The following is a 27,931-nucleotide window of genomic DNA, read 5'->3' as shown; positions in this document are numbered from 1 at the left end:
GGTCAAGGTCAGATGACACCTGCCATCATTTCATACACCAAATATAGTAGACCTATTGCTTTTAGTACTTGATATATGGACTTGACCACAAAAACTTAACCTTGTTCACTGATCACAAAGAATAGACAAATTGGACAGAAATATTGGAGAGCATAACTTTGTTTCAAATTTTAATTTGTGACAATTTGTTCATAACAAATAAAGGAAATCTTGCTTATATTTTATGTAACAAAATTTGCATACAGAATATTTGTACAGATGATATCAAAAGAGGAGGTATGATAATAGCCTTTATTGACCCCTAAAATATTGCAAAAAAAGTAAACTTACCGGTATTCAAGCCTTTCAAAATTTTGTCAATTTTATTGATAAATGAACAGGTCTGGATACTGAAAGGTTACTTGTGATGTCACTATGACATCCTAAAAATGAAGACATAATTTTGGTCAAAATATTTATGTACGACAGCTTGAATCCCTGTTTTTTTATAAACATATAGTAATCATTGTAAAATACATTTTAAAGCAAAATATCTTCTTGGGAAATTGATTGCTTACATCTTAAAATCAATGACTACACAAGGCTTTATGTCTGTTTTTGGTGTTTTCCACTCAATGTAAATTTGAAGCCCTAAAGCTAATATGTAAGACAAAACTAAAAAAATATCAAAACTGATGTCAGACTAAGGTTGAATCTGACCATTGAAAGGATATATAATATTTTTAAGGATTTTTGTCAGATTTTCAAATCTTCTGGTTTTATCCATTTGAATGCCTTAAAAAAAATTGTCCATGGACCCCCATTTTTTTTTATAAATCTTTTACATGTATATTTATAAGCCATTTGTAAAAGTCTTATAAAATCTTATTGATTTTTTTAATAGTTTTTCAAAACTTTAACTGGTCAATGATAAAGCTATGAAAAATCAAGAGAGAACATTTCCCCCCAAAAAATTCCAATGGCTAATATCTCGAAAACAAGCACATTGACCCCTGTTGATAGGGGATTAATTGATTCCTCAATTAATCCCCTATCAATATATACTAGTGTTATGGAAAGCTATTTATTTTGAAACTTTGCATCAAACTTCCTTAAGGGGGCAGAAAAAGTGTCTTTAGGTGTAATACCACCAAATCATGGTACGTCACTTCTGGTTGTATACGAAAGTAGGTTGAAAAAAATATTTCTTTGAATTTGACCGTTGTAGGTAATTAATCCTACATTTTATTGCTGTAAAGCTATTTCTGTGTCATAAACATATGTCTTGGGTATTTCAAAACACCATTATTTTTTATTTGGGATTTCTATAGAAAATTTTGTAATCTTGAGGTTACATGGTGACTAAACCTTGTACACAGATAAAATAAGGGGAGAAATTTAACTTCCAATGATGGTTATTTTTTCATATGCAATGAAATGTTATGTGAATTTTTTTCTATAGTACTGGACAGGATAAAACTTTATTCATGCCAAGTATTTCTTTATTTGAAACAAAGATAAATTCTGCACATTTTTTTGAAAAGTGCAAATTTAACAAAGACTAATAGGGGAAAATCAATGGTGGTACATGTATTACACCTTTATCATACCTTTTCCTTTATCAAAAAAAATTACCATTAATCAAATCCCACTCAAGAATATATTATAAATCACACAAGTCATTTTCACAGTTTAACAAAATAGTTACTATGGATCCCATATGGTGACAACAACAATTCAACATTTTGTACCGAAACACAGTCGCACTAATAAAGCAGTATAAATATATCTAAATATTTTCAACTTTCCTTTCATATATTGCCGCCTCTCTGACTTATAGATATAGATACATGTATTATTTAATGTATAAAGCATAACATTTTAATTCAATATGAATTCTATAAAAAAAACACACATCTGTACTAAGAAAATAAAAAAACATATTATACTGTCATTGTAAAAAGAAACTGACATATTATTCATATGGTATATAGAAAAAAAAATACATATAAGAGGATAGGAATGCCCTTTGTCTTCATGCATAAGTTTTTCACTACCGTTATCAACAAACAAGACCTTTTTTTGTCATTATTTGTCTAATCTCATTTGAAGTTGCTGTTAGCGTCAAATGGAGTAAAATGTTACAGTAATCGTTAACATTAATTTAACAAATATTACCGTCATTCGTCTTGTGTGGTCAATACCTCATTCTTATCCTCATATAAAGTTCATATGATATTTAGAAAAAAATCTATACAGCAATACAGAATACAAAAATACGTTTATTATAAATAAATAACCTGTTTATACATCAACCCACTCAATCATCAGACTTTCTTCTTTCAATCTTGGTACATGTATCATATATTAACAAAAAACAATTACATTTATATATTTAAAGTTGTTATTCAAGATTTTCAATGAGTTACAAATTATAATGATAAAAAACATCTTAATAAATAAATCAAACAAAAATAGATAAATCTATTGAACTATTTCAAATTTGTATCAGTAAAAATGATCAAGTTTGCCTTATCAGACTAGAAACTGTTAATGTTACTATATAAAATGATGTGTCCTTTTTTTCTATCTAGAATACTGCAGTATATGCTTTTTATTTCATTGTTATTGGATCAACAACTATGCACATATTATTCAAGATTAAGATTTAACTGGGGAATATTTAGTATATTAACTTTAATATAATTCTTTTACATGTATGTATTGTCTCTGTATGCATGTTCTCAATGTCAGTTTTGAGTCAATCTGTGGTTACTTAAAAAAAAAAGAAGACTACAATTGAAATTAGCAGGATATACTCTAGACCATTGACTAGAAAGCTAGAAATCATAATTATGTTGCCAGAAAGTGGGGGAATAGAAATTTATTCTCCAAAGTAAGAACATTTTAATCTCACTCTCAAGCAACTGGTTTTCAACAGATTTCTATCAATACCTGTAGAGTTAATTTACAACATCACACTCAAATATACTGTTCATTAAATTCATGAAACTCGAGGTCAACCAAGAGTAAGAGGAAAGACAAATTTGTAAATAGCAGTAACTATAAATTTCAGAGCTTAAAAATATTACCCTATTTCTGACAAATATGCTAAATAAATTTTCATCATATGTACTATCACAGATATTAAAAAATCTCTCAAAAATATTGAAGTCAAAATGTACTAATTTTCCCTAAAAACAATGTAACAGTTTGCTTTCTAAGTCCAGCCAAAATGTACTTATATACTCCAAAACAATATAACAGTGTTTTTCTATCTCTATATTTCTATCTAAGTCTAAAAGCTTTCGTTACAGTCCAGTGGCCTCTTCTTGTTCTGGCGGAACATAATATCTAAATCCATTAATCTGTGGAAATATAATAAAAATTTGTATAAACTGTTTGTGTGAAAATGGTTTTAAAATTCTTTAAAGAATATCTTTTAACAAACCAACTTTAATATACAATTATGTAAAAATAAACAAAACAAAAAAACTATCAAATCCCCCCCCCCCCTGTTCCAAAATATTCAAATACCCTTTCTTTATTCACCAGCAACCCAATCCACCCCTTTTCTGGCCACAGACCACAATTAATTCCTGTATCAGTTCTTTATAACGTTTTGAATCATTAAAAAAAATGCACCATGTACTTTTGACAAATATTTTGTGTTTGTAATGTATAGTCCTAGTCCAAATATATATCCAAAATTCAGAAAGATTGAACCAATCACTTTTACAAATTTAGCCAATAGACATCCATACCCTATTGACAAGTCAAGAGATGTTCTGAAAACTGTAAATATTACCTTTTTGCACTTGGCTTAATCACTCATTCTATATCAAAATCAGTTTAAATACAACATCCAAAAATTTATTTCACCTCTCTTCTTTCATATCCACCCAAAAAAAATCTAAGAAATGAGTGAGGAAGGGAAAGAAAAACAAATTAAGGAAAAATACACTCTAATTATAAGGAACTATATTCGTGGACAACAAAAAGCAGGGTCATTAATTGTGGTCTTGGGCCTTCTCAGTTTCCCTTTTTATTAATATTAATGGTGATCTTAGATAAAATATACCATTTTGGCCTCAAACATCGAGAAGCTATAATTTCAAATTTCAAAGGAAAATGTGATTGGCATAAAAGTTTTAGTATTATATTGTTTTGAATTAGCATTCATGTGTTATTGTAGATCTTATTTGTTTTTTTGTTGTTGTTGTTTTGTACATTTTTTCGGGTTGTTGTCACTTTGAAACAATCCCCATTTCCTTTCTCAATTTTATAAATCAGGTCTTGGATTTCTCATTTAAATTGTTTTATATTTGAATTTCTGTGGGTCTTTTTCAGCTTGATATGTGGTATGCATTTTGCTCATTGCTGAAGGCCATACTGTGACTTATAGTTTATAATTTGATATCTCCTTATTTTAAAATCAAATGAGGTTTTCTTTCTTTTGAGTGAATGGTTCAAAGTTCATAAGGATTTCAAGAGTCAAACTAACACCTCTTATCAGGGAAATCCCTCTTAAGGTGGTACCTAACACTACAGGGAGATAACTCTGTAAAATCAGCTAAACGTTTAAATTACGTTGTGTTGTTAAGGGAATATTTAAGCTTTTCAATGATCAAAATAAGTGTTTGTCAAACTACTTATAACCAGTGTAATTTTTCTGATAAAATGGTTGGTTAAAATTTTTTGAAATTTTATATTTTTGTAAAAGGGTCAAAGTAAATACTTTATCAAAATTTTAAGAAAATTAAACGAGCCAAATTAATTTTAGTTAAAGTGTTAGGTACCACCTTAAAATGAACAAGAAATCAAATTGATACAATAAAAGGAAGTTCATTTTTCAGACTAAATAGAGTTCAGTACATACCTCAGTGTCATAGTTTATAACAAACGATGGTACATCAAGTTGATCAGGAGAAATGGTACCATACAAATACTGAACACCTTTCAGGTTGTATACTTTGTTTTTGAGATCTGACGCTGTGAAAGTTGTGAAATACCATGTTGTCAACTGGAAACAAAAATCAGAAGAATGTATATAAGTCAAATAGAATGTTATAAGTGCCTATAAATAGCAGCACATGACATACAAATCTATGGAAGTGTGGATTAATCAGTACAGAGATTAATTCAATTACACAAATAAAATTATAGATTGCCTAACAATGTAATTTTAACACACTATTTAGTATGTAAATATAAGAATGTTTAAAATATTTACAAAATGATGAAAATAAACGCAATATTTTGCTAGACCAACTAGCTTCATCAAGCGTGCATCTATCCAGGTGAAATCGGATGTAGATGATAAGAAACTTTTGCAGCTCAATTTATATGTTGCTCTTGTATTTAGCTGCCTTGAAAATAATACATAATTAGGATGAAGTTCAAGATTTTTACATAATTGGTATGTGAAGTTAGCAACGTCCATTGGGCAATATTACGGGATAACATTTTCTGAATGTTATAATATACATGTTACAAAAATTCTGACTTAATCAAAATATTATGAAGCAGTGTTCTCCCTAGGGCCTTTTAGCAACATGGTAATGTGATGGTATTGGAAACTAGTTTCTTATAAATAGTGTTATGGATGTGATGCTATAATTTCTGGAAACTAGAAAGTATTTCATAATTCTCTGTTTACGAAGATGCATTATGATACTAGAAATTTCTAAGGAGAACACTGATTATGAAGGTAAATTTTTTTTCTAAATTTGTGAATAAATTCATCATAGATATCAGGACTAAATTTAGTATATATGCCAGACGCACTTTTCCTCTACAAAAGACTCATCAGTGACGTGAGTGACACTTGATATATTACTTTGTGGAAGAGTTTAACCATTTAATCATCCAGTGCACTATTTTTCTTCTAAACTATAAAGAAAGTTGACCACCATGAAATTAGCTGATTTTAAAGAGAATCTTTACAAAATCCTCATCACTTATCATTATCATTATCAGTACATGTATGTTAATAACAACCAAATCATGATCATGATGATAAAATTATATTGATTAATTTTTCTAAATCATTAAGTTTATTTTATTTCTATTTCTTAAGACTATACCTTTGACCACCATGTTGGATGAACTACGTAAAAAGCCTTCAAATTCTTTTTATATCTGTGATAGACAAAATAAAAACAATTGTAACAACATGTATGAAAATAAGGAGCTGTATTATCACAACTGTTTAACTTTTCTGTCTTGGTCTAAGATTATTATTTACCAGTATTTAGTTTGATTTTAATCAGACTGTATTTAAGTATTAGGGAGTCAGAACTTTTGACTCATACATTCCAAGGGTTGTCTTTCTTGACGGAAGGAAGGGTCTAATCATGATCATGTAGATAAGTTGAAAATTTGAAGTTTAATAGTAATAAACTTGTAACACAAAACATTATTAATTTTTGTGGTACAGAAGTGGGTATAAAATATCATTTATTTCTTGTTTAATTATCAACTGCCTGAAAGAATAGAAACTTGAACTGCCAAAATTTATTGCAAGGGTTTATTAATCCCTAGACATTATTGCAGTCACCACAAGACTTGATATTGCTATATATTCATAAATCCCCCACTAATCTTATAGACTACACCCACAAAAAGTGGGGAGGGGCAAATTCTATATCCTATAGCACTTTCTGAAGTAAATAAATGAGCCTAAAGCATAACAAATTATGATAAACTTCAGTCTGTGATGCATGATGTTTTTTATTGATTGTGAGTGGCTCGTAACTAGCTGTCAGTAACTGAGAGTTCTCTCATATCAGTAATTAGCGTCTTTTTGTTGTTGGGGTATACAAGTACACAGCCACGTCCACTCTGTGTTTTTAGCTCACCTGGCCCAAAGGGCCAAGTGAGCTTTTCTCATCACTTGGCGTCCGGCATCCGGCGTCGTCCGTTGTCCGTCGTCGTTAACTTTTACAAAAATCTTCTCCTCTGAAACTACTGGGCCAAATTTAACCAACTTGGCCAAAATCATCATTGGGGTATCTAGTTTAAAAAATGTGTGGCATGACCAGGTCAACCAACCAAGATGGCCGCCACAGCTTAAAATAGAACATAGGGGTAAAATGCAGTTTTTGGCTTATAGCTCAAAAACCAAAGCATTTAGAGCAAATCTGACATGAGGTAAAAATGTTTATCAGGTCAATTTCTATCTGCCCTGAAATTTTCGGATGAATCGGTCAACCTGTTGTTGGGTTGCTGCCCCTGAATTGGTAATTTTGAGGAAATTTTGCTGTTTTTGGTTATTACCTTGAATATTATTATAGATAGAGATAAACTGTAAACAGCAATAATGTTCAGCAAAGTAAGATCTACAAATAAGTCAACATGACCAAAATGGTCTCCTCTGAAACTACTGGTCCAAATTAATCCAAACTTAACCACAATTATCTTTGGGGTACCTAGTTTAAAAAATGTGTGGTGTGACCTGGTCAACTAACCAAGATGGCCACCAAGGCTAAAAATAGAACATAAGGGTAAAATGCAGTTTTTGGCTTAAAACTCAAAAACCAAAGCATTTTGAGGAAATCTGACATGGGATAAAAATGTTTATCAGGTCAAGATCTATCTGCCCTGAAATTTTCAGTTGAATCGGTCAACCCGTTGTTGGGTTGCTGCCCCTGAATTGGTAATTTTGAGGAAATTTTGCTGTTTTTGGTTATTATCTTGAATATTATTATAGATAGAGATAAACTGTAAACATCAATAATGTTCAGCAAAATTAGATTTACAAATAAGTCAACATGACCAAAATGGTCAGTTGACCCCTTTAGGAGTTATTGCCCTTTATAGTCAATTTTTAACCATTTTTCATAAATCTAAGTAATCTTTTACAAAAATCTCCACTGAAACTACTAGGCCACAATCATCTTTGGGGTATCTGTTTGAAAAATGTGTCCAATGACCTGGCCATTCAACCAAGATGGCCGCCACGGCTAAAAATAGAACATAGGGGTAAAATGCAGTTTTTGGCTTATAACTATGAAACCAAAGCATTTAGAGCAAATCTGACAAGGAGTTAAATTGTTAATCAAGTCAATATCTATCTGCCCTGAATTTTTCAGATGAATTGGACAACTGGTTGTTGGGTTGCTGCCCTCCAATTGGTAATTTTTTAAGAAATTTAGCCGTTTTTGGTTATCTTGAATACTATTATAGATAGCGATAAACTGTAAACAGCAATAATGTTCAGCAAAGTAAGATCTACAAATAAGTCAACATGACCTAAATGGTCAATTGACCCCTTAAGGAGTTATTGCCCTTTATAGTTAATTTTTAACAATTTTCATGAATTGGGAAAATTTATGTAAATTTTTACCAAATATAGTTCTCTGTTACTAATGGGCAAAGTTCATTATAGATATAATTGTAAGAAGCAAAATCGTTCAATAAAGTAAGAACTTCAAACACATCACCATCACCAAAATACAATTTTGTCATGAGTCCATTTGTGTCCTTTGTTTAATATGCACATAGACCAAGGTGAGCGACACAGGCTCTTTAGAGCCTCTAGTTGTTAGATGTATTTCTATTTGTATCCATATGATGAGTTAAGCCTTTTTCAACTGATTTTTATAGTTCGTTCATATGTTGTACTGTTACAACACTGTCCCAGGTTAGGGGAGGGTTGGGATCCAACTAACATGTTTAACCCTGCCACATTCTGTATGTATGTGCCTGTCCAAAGTCAAGTGGAATTCAGTGGTTGTTGTTTGTTGATGTGTGACATATTTGTTTTTCGTTCATTTTTGGTACATTAATTAGGCCATTAGTTTTTCCGTTTGAATTGTTTTACATTGCCATTTCATGGGCCTATTATAGCTGACTATGCGGTATGGGCTTTGCTCATTGTTGAAGGCCGTATGGTGACCTATAGTTGTTAATGTCTGTGTCATTTGGTCTCTTGTTGATAGTTGTCTCATTGGCAATCATACCACATCTTCTTTTTCATATTCAATACAGTATGCGTATTTTATGATTATTATTTAAAAATGTTGTAAACTTACTTCTCATCTAGTACACAATATGCATTTTTGAGATAATTCATGGTTGGATGATTTTCTGCCGTAGACTGAGTGTGAAAATAAACAACAACATAATCTTTTTCAGCAATCGGCTCTAACACTCGTATCAAATAGAGGAATGCCTGTAAAAAGATAAATATATTGTCAAAAGTTTGTCTTAACCTGGTTCAGACTACTTCAGCCAAAGCTTCTTTTTTTTTTTATAAAATATGACTGTTCCAGACTAATTTCAATTTTAAGCAGCAATCACTTTGGTATTACTGTACAAATATATTAACTCTTATATGAACACCCGCAGAATGATGAAGATAAATATTAAGTAAACATTTAATGTTATAGTGTTGTTTATCATAATTTTACAATAACTGGTTTTGTTTATTGATAAATTTGTCTCATTGTATCATTAATAAACTGTTTTTTTTTTATATTAGCATAAGTACAGCTATTTTTAGTAATTAGTTATTTATGATACCCAGTTAAGTTCACAAAAACAAATTTTGACTTAAAAACCGAAAAAGCTCTAAATAAAATATTTTAATATTTAAGCATAGACTTTATTTTGGAAATGTATTACTGGCCTTAGTTTTAATAATCAAGGATCAGAAATAAGAAGATTAATGATTAAAAATATTTAGACTTTTTCTCAGAGACTCTTTTGATTAGCTCTTACAAAATCCATGGATAAAGAGATTGAATAATTAGTAATGGTAAATTTCAATAAAGATTTTAAGAGGTGGAAATGTGGAAATAATTCTTTTTCAATAGTGTAAATGTGTGAAATTTTAAGATTTTAATGACTTTCGGCAAAGATAATTAATTCTAACCTTGTCTAAGTCTACAGTATTAACTGGAAATAATTTTCCAACAAAAACTATGACTGGTCTCCCAAACTTATCGGTACCAGTCCTGTATAAACACTTTAATGCGGCAATGTCTGTTAAATCTTCAGTCTTGGCTCGCTTTAGGTACCTCTCATATCTGCAAGGAAAAATAAGTATAGTTGATTTTTGCAAGTCTATGATTTTCAAAAATCTGAAAATTACACTGACAAACATCATTATTACAGATATAATTGGTATACTGTACATGCATGAAAGCATTTCAATATTGACGTATGAAACTTATTACAGATACCCTACATAAATTTTTAACCCCAGAAAAACGGTTATTCTATAAAAGACTTGTTAGTAAAATAAAGTGTTGCCACAGGTGTAAAAGAGAGGTGAACAAGAATGTGTCCACAGTACACGTATGCCCCACTCGAAATATCATTTTCTATGTTTAGTGGACCGTGAAATTGGAATAAATTCTCTAATTTGGCATTAAAATTAGAATGATCTTATAATCAAAGGGAACATGTATACTAAGTTTCAAGTTGATTGGACTTCTACTTCATCAAAAACTACCTTGACCAAAAACTTTAACCTGAAATTTGCACTATCATTTTCTATGTTCAGTGGACCATAAATTTGGGGTCAAAACTCTAATTTGGCATTACAATTAGACAGATCATATCATAGGGCACATGTATACTAAGTTTCAAGTTGATTGGACTTCAGCTTCATCGAAAACTACCTTGACCAAGAACTTTAACCTGAAGCGGGACAGACAGACGAACGAACAGACGGACAGACGCACAGACCAGAAAACATAATGCCCCTCTACTATCGTAGGTGGGGCCAAAGGAATATTGAAACCATGGGAAAAAGATCAAAAGTCACATAACAGAAATAAGACTAATAATCACTGAGCAATACAAGGCGACAAAAAAAAAACCAAAGGTGATCTCAGATGCTTCAAAAGGATGGGGAAAATCCTGCTCTACATATGGCACCAGCCTTGTTACTTATGAAAATGATGAGAGATCCCACCTATTCTGTAGTAAGTTTCTCTCACATTTAACATTTGTCATTATTGGGCTTTTTGTATCTGACTATGTGGTATGGCATTGTTAAAGGCTGTACAGCGACCTATAGTTAATTTGTGTAGAGTTGTCTCATTGAATTGCCAATCATACGACATCTTCTTTTTATATGTCCAAACATTAAAATAAACATACCTCCGTTTATTGTCCTTTTCCTTCTGTTCATCTGTTGTTTTACCATACATATGTGTCTTTTTATGAGTGTCAGGATTTTCTTCCATCTTAGCAAATGGATGCCTACCAACCTCAACAATAGTAGAAGTTGCAAATTCTTTATTTAAATCTACTGTTTCTTCAAACCCTTCTAGAGAGCTTTTCCCTGAAAGAAGTACCACAAATGGATGCTGTTAAAAAATGTGTTCAGTCTTATTTGAGTGCTATCCCTACAGATAGAGAAAAGGTCAAATTTTTGTACAATATCTTATTTCTAAATAAGAAATCTGTGCAGACTGGTAAATTAATACAGAGCCTGGTTAACCTTCTTATTCAAGGTTGTTAGTTTAGGCTTGTCCATAATTTTGGTTGATTACTCCTTGTATGACTGATTCCTTGCTGATCCTTACTCATGGCTACCATTGTAGATTTATCCACAATTCTGATTGGCTGCCATGGTAAGTTTTATTGTTTATTCATAGTTCTGATTGGTTGCCAGGGTATGAATTATGGTTTATTTACATTGTATAGCTTTGAGTGGTCATCCCAGTATGACTGTTCCTACTTCATGTATCTACTCATGGCTGCCAGTGTAGGCTTATCCAATAATTATGATTGGCTGATACGGTAGGTTTAATAGTTTATCCATAGTTTGTGACTGATACCCTGTTGATACTTACTCATGGCTGCAAGTGAGGGTTTAACCAAAGTTTTGATAGGTTACAACTATATAGCTTTGATTGATTTATTGACTGTTGGTGTTTTAACATCACTTATAAGCGCCACATTTAGGCTATTTTCCTTGGCAGCCAGTTTTTTTTTGGTGGAGGAAGCTTAAGTGCTCAGAGAAAACCACAAACCTTTGTAAGAAAAAACTGACAATCCTTGTCAATTAAGATTGGAGTCATTGCACCCGCACTGACTAGTGATTGCAGTAGTAGAACTACTTAGACCACTTGGCCACTGAGGCCTGTATGTAGCTTTGATTATAAACAACTAAATGACTGATACCCTATTCAAACTTACTCATGGCTGCCAGTGTAGGTTTATCCATAATTCTTATCTGTCTCTCTGGTATAACTGGTTCTCCATCCTCATTCCCTATATCCAGAGGCAATTCTGTTACTGCTATTTTTTCCTCAGTTTCATTTCGAGGGAAATACAAGGGTAAAATTTTCAAATAGGCATCCTGGTAAAAAATAATCATATTTTTTTACAGCAAAATTACAAGTATAGTGAGCAAATGAAATTTTGTGGCATTTTGGAAATTCTACTAAAAAAAAAAAAAAAAAAATTTATATTAAAATAAATACACAAACCATAATACTTGCTATGGTAATTTTTAAAATAACATATGCACATACATTAATAAATAACTATATGACCCACTACATATACCAATGAACTGTATAGCCAAAGCCCATTCTAGAATTTATATCTGTTCACTATACATAAATAAATGTTAAATAACAAATCTTAATGCAGTGTTGTTTCCCTTTGTTTACTTTTTTACTTTGGAATTTGGAAAAATTATTTTGTCCTCTCTTAGTTTAAACATATTTATTTATAGTGGATTGGGAAACAAGTTTTGCACTTTGTATAAATCCCTTTACACTTTGCGGGTGCGAGTGCTGCCTTGTAGCTGCATTAGCCTACTCTTTTTCAAAATCTACAAGGGTGTCTTTAACATGCTAGAGATATGGCTCTCTCTTAACACAGGTCAGCCATTTATCATCCCCTTCTGACGAACTATCATCGTTTCCTCAAGACCATACTCGCAGATGGTGTCAAGGTAGAGCAGAAAAAAATTGAGTTCCTGAAATTGTCCTCTCTTAGCTTGGACCTATGCTGTGAAATATAAGATTTGCTCATATCAATGAAAAACTTGCAGTGTGTTTGTATGTGTTAGGCTGCCTTAAAAAGTTAATATATTAAATCAATTATTATTTAACACTCATTACAATTTAATACATTCATAAATTTCCCCAGGTCCGTTTAAGCCCTAGTCAACATTTGATTGAAATTTGGTTGAAATTTTTTATTTTATTCAATCATTATTTTTTTTTAAATTCTATTTTTCAATTCTTTTACTTACAATTGATTCTTCATTACAACAAAATATAATTGTCTCTATGTCATCTCCATATTTCTCTAAGAATCTTCTTATCGTTCCTACAATAACAAACAAAATTCTATTTCTTTTCATCATTTTTGAATTATAAAGTTATGCCCCTTTATAATATATTTTTGGAATCTTTTCATCATTTTCAAAATGCCAAGTTATGCCTTGTTAAGTGCAGTATTTTCTGATTTTCAAAATGCAACTAAGTAGTTAAATATCCCTTTCACGATTATTAACAATTTCTTTTCTAGAATCCTAAATTGAAGCCTTAAAGGGATAATTCGCGAATTTTCACTTTTCATCTTATTTTGTTCATAATACCATAAAAAACATATTCACCAAGTTTTATTTTGATATGAAATCTAATAAAGGAGAAAATTGGGAATTATTAATTTTATTTCTTGAAACTTCCTGACTTATGTGACGTAGTTTAAGTCTTTGATGCATGCCGGGAGTGAAAATATCTCATTTAAGTCTTGTTCGTTAACCATCTAATAACGCCATATAAAGCGCATCGACGACTTTTGGTGTAGCTATTAACCAACGAAAAATAAGTGATAGCCATGCAACTTTTAAAATTAGATCGTGTGGATATTTTAAATCAAATTTTAATAATAGAATTAATTCATACAAGAGAACATTTTTATGATTTTTTTCTACAAATACTTTAAACAAACATATGAAATTGACATGATCAATAGTGTAATAAAAATTACACGTTTGTATTTTGACCTTTTTGCTTCATTCCAGCAAACATTTTCACTTGCTTGTAGGTGGAAATAAAATGTGTATTGTTTTGTGACACCGAAAGAATGTTGAGTGCGTCGGTTAACTCAAGGTAATTAAAGGATTAGCATTATGTAATTGTAATCCTTTGATCCTCATTCAGTGAAATCTAGGCGTCACGGTTTACTGGCTTGAAGGTGTGAACATCATTTCGTATGAATTGAAAACGGGAGTCAGTCAAAGTTTTAGACACAGAAATCAAGGACTTATATAGACGTCCCTGCAGAAATGTAAAAAAAAAGTTAATTAATTAACGGGAATAATAAGGTCGCACAATAACTGGATAGCTGTTGTATATTTTTATATTTTGCATAAGCATGATAAGATCACTTTTAAATGAATTATGACTTTTGATTAATTCAGTAACGATAAAATACTTTATTATTTTAATTGAAGTATAAATTCATAAATAAAAATAGCCTTCTAATTACGAGTGTATGAACCAAAAATTGTACTATTTTAGATTAGGATCGGCAGCCTTAAAAATTTCAAACAGATCATTAACAATTGCAATTATATAATTTAGTCCATCCAAAGTTATCTTTAATTACCTATTTAGGAATTAATGTTTTCATCAAAATATTTCAAATCTCACAACGCACGAATACTTCAGATATTTGATAATTTTTAAAAAAAAAATGACAGAAAATTTAAGAATCTTTTTGGAATGGAATCGAAATTTACGAACATATATGCTTTTCAAGTGTGAAAAACAACAACATTTTGTTTTACATAATCGGGAATGTCCTTAACAAAATAGTCTTCGTCTCACACGTAACTATATCGGGCCCAATTATATATAATACTTTAGCTATTTGACCAACAATGTATAAAAAAAAAACTAGAACGAATTTAATGTCATCTTTCCCTATTGTTTAATGTAATTATAAGTCTGTTTCAACTGGCAAGAATACCCATAAAGCGGACAAGCAGTTTGTTCTTTTAATTGCTGTCATTGAATATCAAGAAAGAAAACAAATCCCGAAATTGATTTGAAACTTTGATACTCTATAGTTTTCCTGGAAAATATTCACATCCCTTAGGGATTATTAGTGTACGTCCAGTTGCGTACATATAACATGCATGTCGGAACAATTGTGATGATGACGAATTTCTTCTTTTATTCGAGAACAATCTAATTGATATATAAATGTTCATAACTTCGATGAGCCAAAGAAAGTTATATATCGACCTGTATTTAAATCTCTTCTTCTTCTTCTTCTTCTTTTGGTATACAATAGTCTTTCGACATTTGATGATTACATACTGTTGGCATACGTGGACTAGTCCACTAACAAAACTTTTACCACAATTTACACAAAATGTATGTTTCTTTCTTATGTACAATGTATACATGTATATATTTGAATTTGCGCTATAGTTCCGTAACTTTTTATCCTGGCATATATACGACGGTCGACAAGTGCGTACATTTTTTTAAATCAAAATTTCTGGTATGGTCCGATCTGTCCTTCACCATTGACAAAAAAATATGTATATAGATTTTTATTTCATCAAATCTGTTGTTTATTTTTAGGTATTATCTATATTTTTATAAATAATTTTCTTTACATCAGAAATTGTATTCATAAACAAGCGTATGAGCAAGGATTTGTATAGTTAGACTAACTATACAAATCCTTGGTATGAGTTTAGTAATGACTAGTATATAATATCACTTTCGGACACGCAAGATAGAGATGCATATTATACACCTAATAGTTCAAAATGGAAAGTTATAAGTTATCGGCCGTGTACACTGACCAATACCCTAAGAAGTGAAACGATGCATGAATTTGCAAGCTCGACAGGAAATCGCTTGAATACCTGGACGTGTCACACCCCCTGCAATACCTTTGGGAGTAATACCTTTAGCCATGCAGGTGATCAGTGGAGCGAAGATCCTAATTTATTTGAATAAAGTTTATTACATTAAAGAATTATGAACTAATTAGATTTCCGAAAACAATTCAAGTTTCACGGAACACTTATTTATGATTTGAAACTTTTACTTTTTAACTAATTCCAATATTATCATTATTGTTAAAAATAACAGATCATGGTTATTAAAAAAAAAAAGATAAGAAAATTTTCTGTATCAACTTAGTTATAGTTAACTAGTCGGATAAAACAACCGTACGATTGACAAGATATCAACACGCAATTACGACTATATCGGGTTACTGTAGTTTTGGTCCTTAGACATATCTTGGGAGCAATTCGGAGAAGGTAACAAAATGGCCGACCGGAGAGAATTGATACTCTAAATTTAAAATCGATGGTGATCTCTTATCAAGCAGAATAAAACTTTAATTTTCATGAATTTGAGCATTTTTATACAGAATGAACATAATATCAATTTTTGATTTTTTTGCGAAGTTTCCCTTTAAAATTAAAAATTGAATTCTGGAATTGAAATAATTAATTCCCTTCCTAAATCCATTTTTTATATGGATACACTAGTTTATCATGTACTTGAAGACATTTTTGGTCTAAATAATGCCTCATGTTAAAAAAAAACAACCTTTAACTTCACTATGGCCACTGAGATCACTACATACACCTTCACACTGCGATAGATATGCCAATAGTTGAACAAATATTAATGAACACATTTCTCCAGAGAGAGGACATTATTAAAACACAAGATTGGCCCCAATTTAACCTTTATATTACATTTGTTTCTTTTTTTCTATTATGATAGAGGGGAACACATATCCCTGATGCACCCAGTCTGATACTTACTTATAGCTAGATGTGCTCCTTCTTTAACAGGGTAACTTCTTTTTATTATTGGAGAGGAGAGGTCCATCCCTTATACACCAGTCTGATACTTACTAATAGCTACATGTGCTCCTTCTTTAACAGGGTAACTTCTTTTTATTATTGGAGAGGAGAGGTCCATCCCTTATACACCAGTCTGATACTTACTAATAGCTAGATGTGCTCCTTCTTTAACAGGTATTATTGGAGAGGAGAGGTCCATCCCTTATACACCAGTCTGATACTTACTAATAGCTACATGTGCTCCTTCTTTAACAGGGTAACTTCTTTTTATTATTGGAGAGGAGAGGTCCATCCCTTATACACCAGTCTGATACTTACTAATAGCTACATGTGCTCCTTCTTTAACAGGGTAACTTCTTTTTATTATTGGAGAGGAGAGGTCCATCCCTTATACACCAGTCTGATACTTACTAATAGCTAGATGTGCTCCTTCTTTAACAGGGTAACTTCTTTTTATTATTGGAGAGGAGAGGTCCATCCCTTATACACCAGTCTGATACTTACTAATAGCTAGATGTGCTCCTTCTTTAACAGGGTAACTTCTTTTTATTATTGGAGAGGAGAGGTCCATCCCTTATACACCAGTCTGATACTTACTAATAGCTAGATGTGCTCCTTCTTTAACAGGTATTATTGGAGAGGAGAGGTCCATCCCTTATACACCAGTCTGATACTTACTAATAGCTAGATGTGCTCCTTCTTTAACAGGGTAACTTCTTTTTATTATTGGAGAGGAGAGGTCCATCCCTTATACACCAGTCTGATACTTACTAATAGCTAGATGTGCTCCTTCTTTAACAGGGTAACTTCTTTTTATTATTGGAGAGGAGAGGTCCATCCCTTATACACCAGTCTGATACTTACTAATAGCTAGATGTGCTCCTTCTTTAACAGGGTAACTTCTTTTTATTATTGGAGAGGAGAGGTCCATCCCTTATACACCAGTCTGATACTTACTAATAGCTAGATGTGCTCCTTCTTTAACAGGGTAACTTCTTTTTATTATTGGAGAGGAGAGGTCCATCCCTTATACACCAGTCTGATACTTACTAATAGCTACATGTGCTCCTTCTTTAACAGGGTAACTTCTTTTTATTATTGGAGAGGAGAGGTCCATCCCTTATACACCAGTCTGATACTTACTAATAGCTAGATGTGCTCCTTCTTTAACAGGGTAACTTCTTTTTATTATTGGAGAGGAGAGGTCCATCCCTTATACACCAGTCTGATACTTACTAATAGCTAGATGTGCTCCTTCTTTAACAGGGTAACTTCTTTTTATTATTGGAGAGGAGAGGTCCATCCCTTATACACCAGTCTGATACTTACTAATAGCTACATGTGCTCCTTCTTTAACAGGGTAACTTCTTTTTATTATTGGAGAGGAGAGGTCCATCCCTTATACACCAGTCTGATACTTACTAATAGCTACATGTGCTCCTTCTTTAACAGGGTAACTTCTTTTTATTATTGGAGAGGAGAGGTCCATCCCTTATACACCAGTCTGATACTTACTAATAGCTAGATGTGCTCCTTCTTTAACAGGGTAACTTCTTTTTATTATTGGAGAGGAGAGGTCCATCCCTTATACACCAGTCTGATACTTACTAATAGCTAGATGTGCTCCTTCTTTAACAGGGTAACTTCTTTTTATTATTGGAGAGGAGAGGTCCATCCCTTATACACCAGTCTGATACTTACTAATAGCTAGATGTGCTCCTTCTTTAACAGGGTAACTTCTTTTTATTATTGGAGAGGAGAGGTCCATCCCTTATACACCAGTCTGATACTTACTAATAGCTACATGTGCTCCTTCTTTAACAGGGTAACTTCTTTTTATTATTGGAGAGGAGAGGTCCATCCCTTATACACCAGTCTGATACTTACTAATAGCTACATGTGCTCCTTCTTTAACAGGGTAACTTCTTTTTATTATTGGAGAGGAGAGGTCCATCCCTTATACACCAGTCTGATACTTACTAATAGCTAGATGCGCTCCTTCTTTAACAGGGTAACTTCTTTTTATTATTGGAGAGGAGAGGTCCATCCCTTATACACCAGTCTGATACTTACTTATAGCTAGATGTGCTCCTTCTTTAACAGGGTAACTTCTTTTTATTATTGGAGAGGAGAGGTCCATCCCTTATACACCAGTCTGATACTTACTTATAGCTAGATGTGCTCCTTCTTTAAGGCGAAGTGTACGTAATTGCACGCCTCTAGCGGAATACGGGATTAAAAACGTTCGTCGTTAGTTACGCAAGTTATCTCCCTTACTCCAAGAAAGGACACACGAAAGAGAAACTACTTTCTGCGGTCTATAATGAATCCAACAAGCACGCCTGTGCTGTCTTAAACCTCATAGAAATTATCTAAATAACTCCAATTAGAAATCACAGCATTCTGTACGTTGTTCTGTGTGCAGCCTGACTTAAAAACACTGTTTTGTTTTTTGTTTTAGACGCGTAGGAGAAGGCATTTCGTGTTTATGATAACAACAGAAAGAAAAAACGCCTCACAACAAAATTATAAACAAATAAACAAATAAACATGTTACAAATTTTCTTCTATTGATATCAAATTAATTAAAATGAAACCTGAATTGACCCAACAATATCGTTTCAAAAAGCCGTAGTCTTGAACGAAAAACACAGTACTCAACGTGAAGTTTTATAATAGGTTACAAATAATTAATGAAAGACGTGTGAATTTAATTGTTTAATCAAAAAGACGTTGAAATGTTCGTATTTTGTGCAATTGAAAATTTAAGGACATGACTTATATTCATATAAGAAATCAGACGATACCAAGAGAACAATTTAATCTCTAGTGCAACACTTACAAGTCGGAAGAACAAAGACGGAAAACAAACAAAAAATAAAAAAATTATGCCCCGAAAATTACTCATTTACTTAAAAATTCTAACATTTATCTTAAAATAAGTAAAAATTATGTCATTCAACTCCCAGTTTTCAACTTTTTCTACATGTGCAGAAAATAAACAGGTGTCTTCTATTCCGTCCGCAATTTATGGGAAAACTAAATCTAAATTTAGAACCATATTGAAATTGAAAGTACACATGTAAGATAAAATATAACATGTCATTTCTTCTTTCACAAATTCCAATTTCGAAGAGATATATAGCGAAATCTGTTTTCTTTTATTGTGCCTGTGTGCATCATTCAAAATTAGAGAATGTAATTTTGAAGTATCAAGTCTCAATTCAAGATTAAGATTGAATAGAATATAGAATTAAGAGGGGGGGGGAGGGGTAGGACCTTTATCGGAACTCCGGGATCCGGGAATTCTTTTTCCGAATTTCGGGTAGTCTGGATTTGACTTTTTTTTAATTTGGGACCTCGCCGGATTTCGTGTTTTTAAGCCCGGGATTTCAGGATCTGGATTCCTCCTCCCCTCCTCCCTCTATTATGGTTAAAGAAAATAGGTCAGGGAAGTTTTGTGATACTTGTAACTGCAATTTAATATTCAGTGGAATGAGCGGTGAAATGTGTTCAGACTATTACATTTTGATGTTTTTTAAATTTAACCAAAGTTTACTGCAAGGGGTGTTTAACGACCTCGATGATTATCCATGAGGATCTCGCACTCGGTCAGCTCTAGGTTTTCACCTAGTTCATTATCATACAAGAATTTAGAAGCCTGTGGTTACTAGTCTTATAATATGAGATTTTGGAGTTCATATAATTAACATTCAACATTTTTTATCGAATATTTCAAGGCTTTTTGACTATGATGTATCAATGTTGACCCCCCCCCCCCTTTTCCAATTGATTGGATAAAACGAATGGATTGCCGCCCCTATTTCAAACTGAAGTCCTATAAACTGACTGGTATTCGAATTTGTTAAAAGAAATAATTGGTATCTCTATTGATTCAATACCGTAATGCCAAAAATTTGTTTCCGCGAATTCCGAACAGTTAGAAATAGAAGCCCTTTCCATGTCCGATTTTCTCCCACACGAGAAATGTAGCATTCGTACATCATCTGAAATATTCGGGTTACAATTTGTGTAAATCCCGAATGCACATAAAAGTAAAGGTCCAGCCCGACTTTCGGAAATGGACTGTTGTAGATTTCAGATTGATTTCCAGAAATAAAAATCATACAAAAATGTTTCACGCAAATATTCGTTTTCAGGCGTGTAAAGTTATACAACGGTTACTAGCGGTCTGGATTGTGATAAAAAGAAGCGCATGCGATGCATAAAATATATAATGTCGTGGGTCAGGGATGTGTTGAATTATAGAGATGCTTATGCGGCACAAAGATCAGATTAATTTACCCAAATGTACTAAGAATTACCACACAACTTAAATTTACTTAAATATTGATTTGTTATCCTGTGCCAGACAGATGGCTGATATTCTGAGAAGAGACGTTGATGAAATGAAGTTTTATGAGAACAAAGATTTTGAAAACACGTCGCAGTGTTTAGATTTTAACAAAAAATAAGGCACCGAAGTCGAAAATAGTTCTAGTTTATAATGAAGAAAATGTCAACCGTTTTCTAGCTTGGCGATCTCCGCACGCACCCGAATATAATAGACAAATACAATACAATAGTACACAAAACGTAACATAAAGAACTTAAGACCGAGCAACACGAACTCCAACAAAACGGTATATATTTCATACAAGTATTATGGACTATATGAAGCGTCGTAACTGTTGCGGCGACGTCAATAACGTTGTCGTTGTTTTTTGTTCTTTTTACACTCAAGATTCAACTTTAACAGGGTATAGCTTGAAAAGTAGCACGGTTGCTAAGGACTTTCTTTGCACCAATCGATTCCTCAGACATTTTAGAATCGTCTCATAAATTTTAAAAAAAATCGATTGTCTAATATAATAGAAAATCTTGGAAATGTAACAATTCCTGCCGAATTTCACGATTTTCCCTATATATCCTTTGTAATTTTGGTGTATGATGCTGTTAACTTCAACAGCTCGTATCTCAAAAACGAAAACGGTTACCCCCTTTTTTTATTTTATTTTCCGATTTATTTTTACAAGCAGAATCTACATGTAAAATTTAAAAAAAATCCATTGTGTAGTTTAATTACGTACACTTCGCCTTAACAGGGTAACTTCTTTTTATTATTGGAGAGGAGAGGTCCATCCCTTATACACCAGTCTGATACTTACTAATAGCTAGATGTGCTCCTTCTTTAACAGGGTAACTTCTTTTTATTATTGGAGAGGAGAGGTCCATCCCTTATACACCAGTCTGATACTTACTAATAGCTAGATGTGCTCCTTCTTTAACAGGGTAACTTCTTTTTATTATTGGAGAGGAGAGGTCCATCCCTTATACACCAGTCTGATACTTACTAATAGCTACATGTGCTCCTTCTTTAACAGGGTAACTTCTTTTTATTATTGGAGAGGAGAGGTCCATCCCTTATACACCAGTCTGATACTTACTAATAGCTACATGTGCTCCTTCTTTAACAGGGTAACTTCTTTTTATTATTGGAGAGGAGAGGTCCATCCCTTATACACCAGTCTGATACTTACTAATAGCTAGATGTGCTCCTTCTTTAACAGGGTAACTTCTTTTTATTATTGGAGAGGAGAGGTCCATCCCTTATACACCAGTCTGATACTTACTAATAGCTAGATGTGCTCCTTCTTTAACAGGGTAACTTCTTTTTATTATTGGAGAGGAGAGGTCCATCCCTTATACACCAGTCTGATACTTACTAATAGCTAGATGTGCTCCTTCTTTAACAGGGTAACTTCTTTTTATTATTGGAGAGGAGAGGTCCATCCCTTATACACCAGTCTGATACTTACTAATAGCTAGATGTGCTCCTTCTTTAACAGGGTAACTTCTTTTTATTATTGGAGAGGAGAGGTCCATCCCTTATACACCAGTCTGATACTTACTAATAGCTAGATGTGCTCCTTCTTTAACAGGGTAACTTCTTTTTATTATTGGAGAGGAGAGGTCCATCCCTTATACACCAGTCTGATACTTACTAATAGCTAGATGTGCTCCTTCTTTAACAGGGTAACTTCTTTTTATTATTGGAGAGGAGAGGTCCATCCCTTATACACCAGTCTGATACTTACTAATAGCTACATGTGCTCCTTCTTTAACAGGGTAACTTCTTTTTATTATTGGAGAGGAGAGGTCCATCCCTTATACACCAGTCTGATACTTACTAATAGCTACATGTGCTCCTTCTTTAACAGGGTAACTTCTTTTTATTATTGGAGAGGAGAGGTCTATCCCTTATACACCAGTCTGATACTTACTAATAGCTACATGTGCTCCTTCTTTAACAGGGTAACTTCTTTTTATTATTGGAGAGGAGAGGTCTATCCCTTATACACCAGTCTGATACTTACTAATAGCTAGATGTGCTCCTTCTTTAACAGGGTAACTTCTTTTTATTATTGGAGAGGAGAGGTCCATCCCTTATACACCAGTCTGATACTTACTAATAGCTAGATGTGCTCCTTCTTTAACAGGTAACTTCTTTTTATTATTGGAGAGGAGAGGTCCATCCCTTATACACCAGTCTGATACTTACTAATAGCTAGATGTGCTCCTTCTTTAACAGGTAACTTCTTTTTATTATTGGAGAGGAGAGGTCCATCCCTTATACACCAGTCTGATACTTACTAATAGCTAGATGTGCTCCTTCTTTAACAGGGTAACTTCTTTTTATTATTGGAGAGGAGAGGTCCATCCCTTATACACCAGTCTGATACTTACTAATAGCTAGATGTGCTCCTTCTTTAACAGGGTAACTTCTTTTTATTATTGGAGAGGAGAGGTCCATCCCTTATACACCAGTCTGATACTTACTAATAGCTAGATGTGCTCCTTCTTTAACAGGGTAACTTCTTTTTATTATTGGAGAGGAGAGGTCCATCCCTTATACACCAGTCTGATACTTACTAATAGCTACATGTGCTCCTTCTTTAACAGGGTAACTTCTTTTTATTATTGGAGAGGAGAGGTCCATCCCTTATACACCAGTCTGATACTTACTAATAGCTACATGTGCTCCTTCTTTAACAGGGTAACTTCTTTTTATTATTGGAGAGGAGAGGTCCATCCCTTATACACCAGTCTGATACTTACTAATAGCTACATGTGCTCCTTCTTTAACAGGGTAACTTCTTTTTATTATTGGAGAGGAGAGGTCCATCCCTTATACACCAGTCTGATACTTACTAATAGCTACATGTGCTCCTTCTTTAACAGGGTAACTTCTTTTTATTATTGGAGAGGAGAGGTCCATCCCTTATACACCAGTCTGATACTTACTAATAGCTACATGTGCTCCTTCTTTAACAGGGTAACTTCTTTTTATTATTGGAGAGGAGAGGTCCATCCCTTATACACCAGTCTGATACTTACTAATAGCTAGATGTGCTCCTTCTTTAACAGGGTAACTTCTTTTCGTTGAATGTATTGGGTACAGCGCTACAGACTTTATAGAGTTCTCTCTGTAAAAATAAAAATATAATTTTTAATAGTATTTTTTTCTGTTTTAGTTTAATATCATGGTAATTTGTAAATTGACATTTTGTATGCAGTATTATGCTCAGTGTAAATGTGTTGAGCATAAAATTGTGTATATGTGTATATATGATGTCCTCTTGTACACCTATGTGTCTGAAGTTTATTAATAAAGTGTTGTTTTTATATATATTGTCATTTACATTGTCTGAACTCATAAAGTTTCTTACATCTTAAATAAGACAAAATTTAAACGGAAAGATGCTAAATCTAAGCATAAGTTTGTTTTCCTTGAACATCTTGTCATTATTGGTTTATATTTTTTTTTATTTCTATTTTTTTTTAAAAGGAGAAGGTCCGGTAAGACCCGTTTTTGGCCCCAAAATATAACAGTTTTACAAAATTGTTAAAATGTAAACTTTCAGTTATTAATTGGACAGTTGAATGCTTCTGCTACATAAATATGGGCTGTTTTTTACAATACAATGCACATATATTGGGTTGTAGCACCATTCAGTCATGCTAAATTACTGAAATCTTCAAAATTCTATCATTTTAGTTAAATTGTAGACGGTTTCCTTGTAAAACAAAAGTGGCCGCATTCGTGTTCATCCTTAATATTGAAATGTAAGTTGTATTTGATGATAATACATAACATATATAAAGGTTGTGGATGAACACGGATGCGGCCACTTTCATTTTTGACAAAAACCATCTGAAAAGTGACGTTTTTTTAAACTGAAATTTGAGGCGAAAATGAGTCCTTACTGGACCTACTCTTTTGTATTTTTGCCTGTGTTTTCAACGCATAAGCCATAAATTGAAGTTTTTGTGTTCTAACAACTTCAAGATTTCGAAATACAATCAGGAAACATTGATAATGTTATAACATCTTAGAAATACTCTATAGTTGATAAAAAATCTATAACATAATAGTACCTGACTAATTGCATGACATTTCTGTAACAACTATAGAGGGCGCTCTCAGCAGCAGTGATATATTTGACATTATAACGAGGTCCAACAGTGTGTAAGACATATCGGGCAAGAAGTTTATGGCCTTTTGTTAACTTGGCTTCTCCTGTTTTACATACTGAAAAATAAATACTATATTAACAAACCTTATTTATATTGTAATAAATATATATGAAAATCATTTTTTTTGGAAATGTTGATACATGTAGTTGATAATGAATCTATGTTAATTGCACCAAGCATATCATAAATCATCAGAGAAACAAGGTTTAAAATCTGAAACTACAAATGGATGTTTTGTCTACATAATAACAATCAGTGGCACTCAAACAATGCCAGCTAGAAGGCCAAATCAAATACAAGCATGAAGAGCATGGAAAAACTCAAAAATCCCCTCATAACTAAATTTACAGGCAACTTTTAAATAAAATGTCAAAACGATTGAATGCTACTTCTTCTTTTGTTTGAGCTCAAAAATTGGTAAGTTTCTTTAAAGTTGACATGATTGGTATGATCAGAGCTTGAATAAAAGTTTCAAATTGAACTTATTCTGATTTTTTTTTATGATCAGACTTTTAACCATTCTTACTTTTTACAGTATTTTAATGATTTAGTCTCATCTGAGTTCATGTCCAAACTTGACTTCTAACATGTCTAACAACACCAACTTCACATTGTTTTTAATCTCTTCTGTGTTTATGACTAGTCTTGGCATAACAATATATCCTGACTTTTCTTATCCATGACTTCATTCCCAGCCTTGGTATAACAAACTAACAATGTCCTGAATTTTTCCTGTACTTACCTCTCACATTATTTCTAATCTCATCTACAATCTCCTGTCCAGCCTTGGCATACAATGTCTCTGTTTCTATACTTTTATCATTCAGTTTCTCATTTGTAGAGTGGACAATAGCATGTACATCTAATGTTGTTACATCACCACACCTATAAAATAACAAAATGAAAGTACCATTCATCCATTTGCTTAATTAATATTTATCCTTTCAAATTCTGTATGTGCCTGTCCTAATTCAGAAGCCTGTAATTCAATGTTTGGTCTTTTTTGCTTTTTAAATAGATTAGATCATTGGTTTTCCTGTTTGAATGGTTTTACAGTAGTAATTTTAGGGGCCCTTTATAGTTTGCTGTTCAGTGTGACTGTGAGCCAAGACTCTGTGTTGAAGGCAGTACCTCATTTATACATGTTATAATGATTTACTTTTATAAATTGTGACTTGAATGGAGAGTTTTCTCATTGCATTGGCACTCATCAGCTCATACCACATCTTCTTATATTTATCATATTTAGTTTTGTTTATGGCTGTGTACATATGTTGTACATAAATCAGACCTTTCAGTTTTTTTGTTTGAATTGTTTGAATCATTGAAATTACATCTACCTTAAAACAGGAGTCGGTTACACACAAAAAAACTTATGTCTAAGATTGATCGTATTAAGTCATGAACAATTTGAACAGTATACTTACAGCAAATCTTAGATCCAAGTTTTTTCGTGAAACTGACTCCTGAATTGTTCATAACTTACAAAATCTTAGTCAGAAGTTTTAAAAATATTACACTAAAATATTGATTTTACCCATCATGCACATAACATCAATTACATACCATAGAATAATTTTAGCATTTAAGTCATTCCTCCATGGAAATGGATGAAAGTCTTCAGAGTTATTATCATTTTCTCTTGTTTCTAACAAAGCTGTAAGGTTCCATCGAGTGAGATCTTCTATTTGCACAACTGTTGGTCGTGTTCCTAAAGGATCTACATCTTCCATTGTCACACTCAACTTATAAAGTCCTCAATAACAGTTTTAAAAATATGTCAACTATTCAATCACATTGCACAAGTCCCAGTCATGAATTTAAACCATGTGAGTTTAGAAATTTTTCAGGTGACAAGACTCAAGAGCTGTTGACGTTGTGGTGTGTTGACTAGATCTTTTGTCGCTTGTTTAAAGAATTTATAAAGGAACACACTTAATATTTTTTTCCGCTATCTATGATAGTTTGTGCATAAATAGTCAGCACCTATTATTAAGTTATAACCCTGATAATACTCAAATGAAGGAAGTATGATTCTCGTGATTTTTCCATGTGTGTTATGGTTCATCCACCATTTTGAAATCATGTGACAATAATATAAGACGGGCTAGAGAGTGATTGACTTTGTAACTCCTAATGTACACAATTCCTTGACAAAAAAAATGAAACACTGTGGATGTCATTTTAACAACTATGGTATTTAAATATATAAGACTATAAAAGTTGACTTCTATAAAATTTAATTGTCCGACAGTACGACTACAATTAATTTATCAAAACTTTTCTAAAATATTTCCACCCCATTAAAAATGAAACCGTCCTAATTACTAGAGGGGTATACGTAAGGGTAATTTCGGTAAAAATGATACACAAATCTGAAGAACGCCAAACCCGAAACTTCCTTTCCTTCGTCACCAAAATAAAAACAAGATACATGCTCATTAATACAGTATATCAGAAACTAATTGCTTACTACATTTGTACATACCCAAAGAGAGAATAAGGTGTGTGTGTTTTTTTTTAATTAATTTAATTTGATAAAATGCCCAACCATAAGCTTAAGGGCATACGATACAGTTACAGGGAAGA

General features: G+C 32.6%; 1 protein-coding gene across 1 annotated transcript; it reads right to left on the bottom strand.

Moving 5' to 3' along the window:
- Window positions 1-157: 157 nt before the first annotated feature.
- LOC139491868 (protein GDAP2 homolog) lies at window positions 158-27,653 on the bottom strand. Its single transcript, XM_071279782.1, has 13 exons — window positions 26,909-27,653; window positions 26,085-26,227; window positions 25,244-25,397; window positions 24,203-24,291; window positions 13,205-13,281; window positions 12,136-12,298; window positions 11,092-11,275; window positions 9,857-10,010; window positions 9,015-9,154; window positions 6,066-6,120; window positions 4,859-5,002; window positions 1,579-3,347; window positions 158-1,112 (listed from the first exon to the last, which is right to left on the bottom strand). Exons 1-12 carry the CDS (start codon window positions 27,073-27,075, stop codon window positions 3,291-3,293), a joined length of 1,527 nt encoding a protein of 508 aa, XP_071135883.1. The 5' UTR covers window positions 27,076-27,653; the 3' UTR covers window positions 158-1,112; window positions 1,579-3,290.
- Window positions 27,654-27,931: the final 278 nt, after the last annotated feature.

The sequence above is a fragment of the Mytilus edulis genome, chromosome 10, assembly GCF_963676685.1.
Source record: "Mytilus edulis chromosome 10, xbMytEdul2.2, whole genome shotgun sequence".
Lineage (NCBI taxonomy): Eukaryota > Metazoa > Mollusca > Bivalvia > Mytilida > Mytilidae > Mytilus > Mytilus edulis.
Note: the sequence above shows the minus strand (reverse complement) of the source record. Positions and strands in the feature narration are given on the sequence as shown.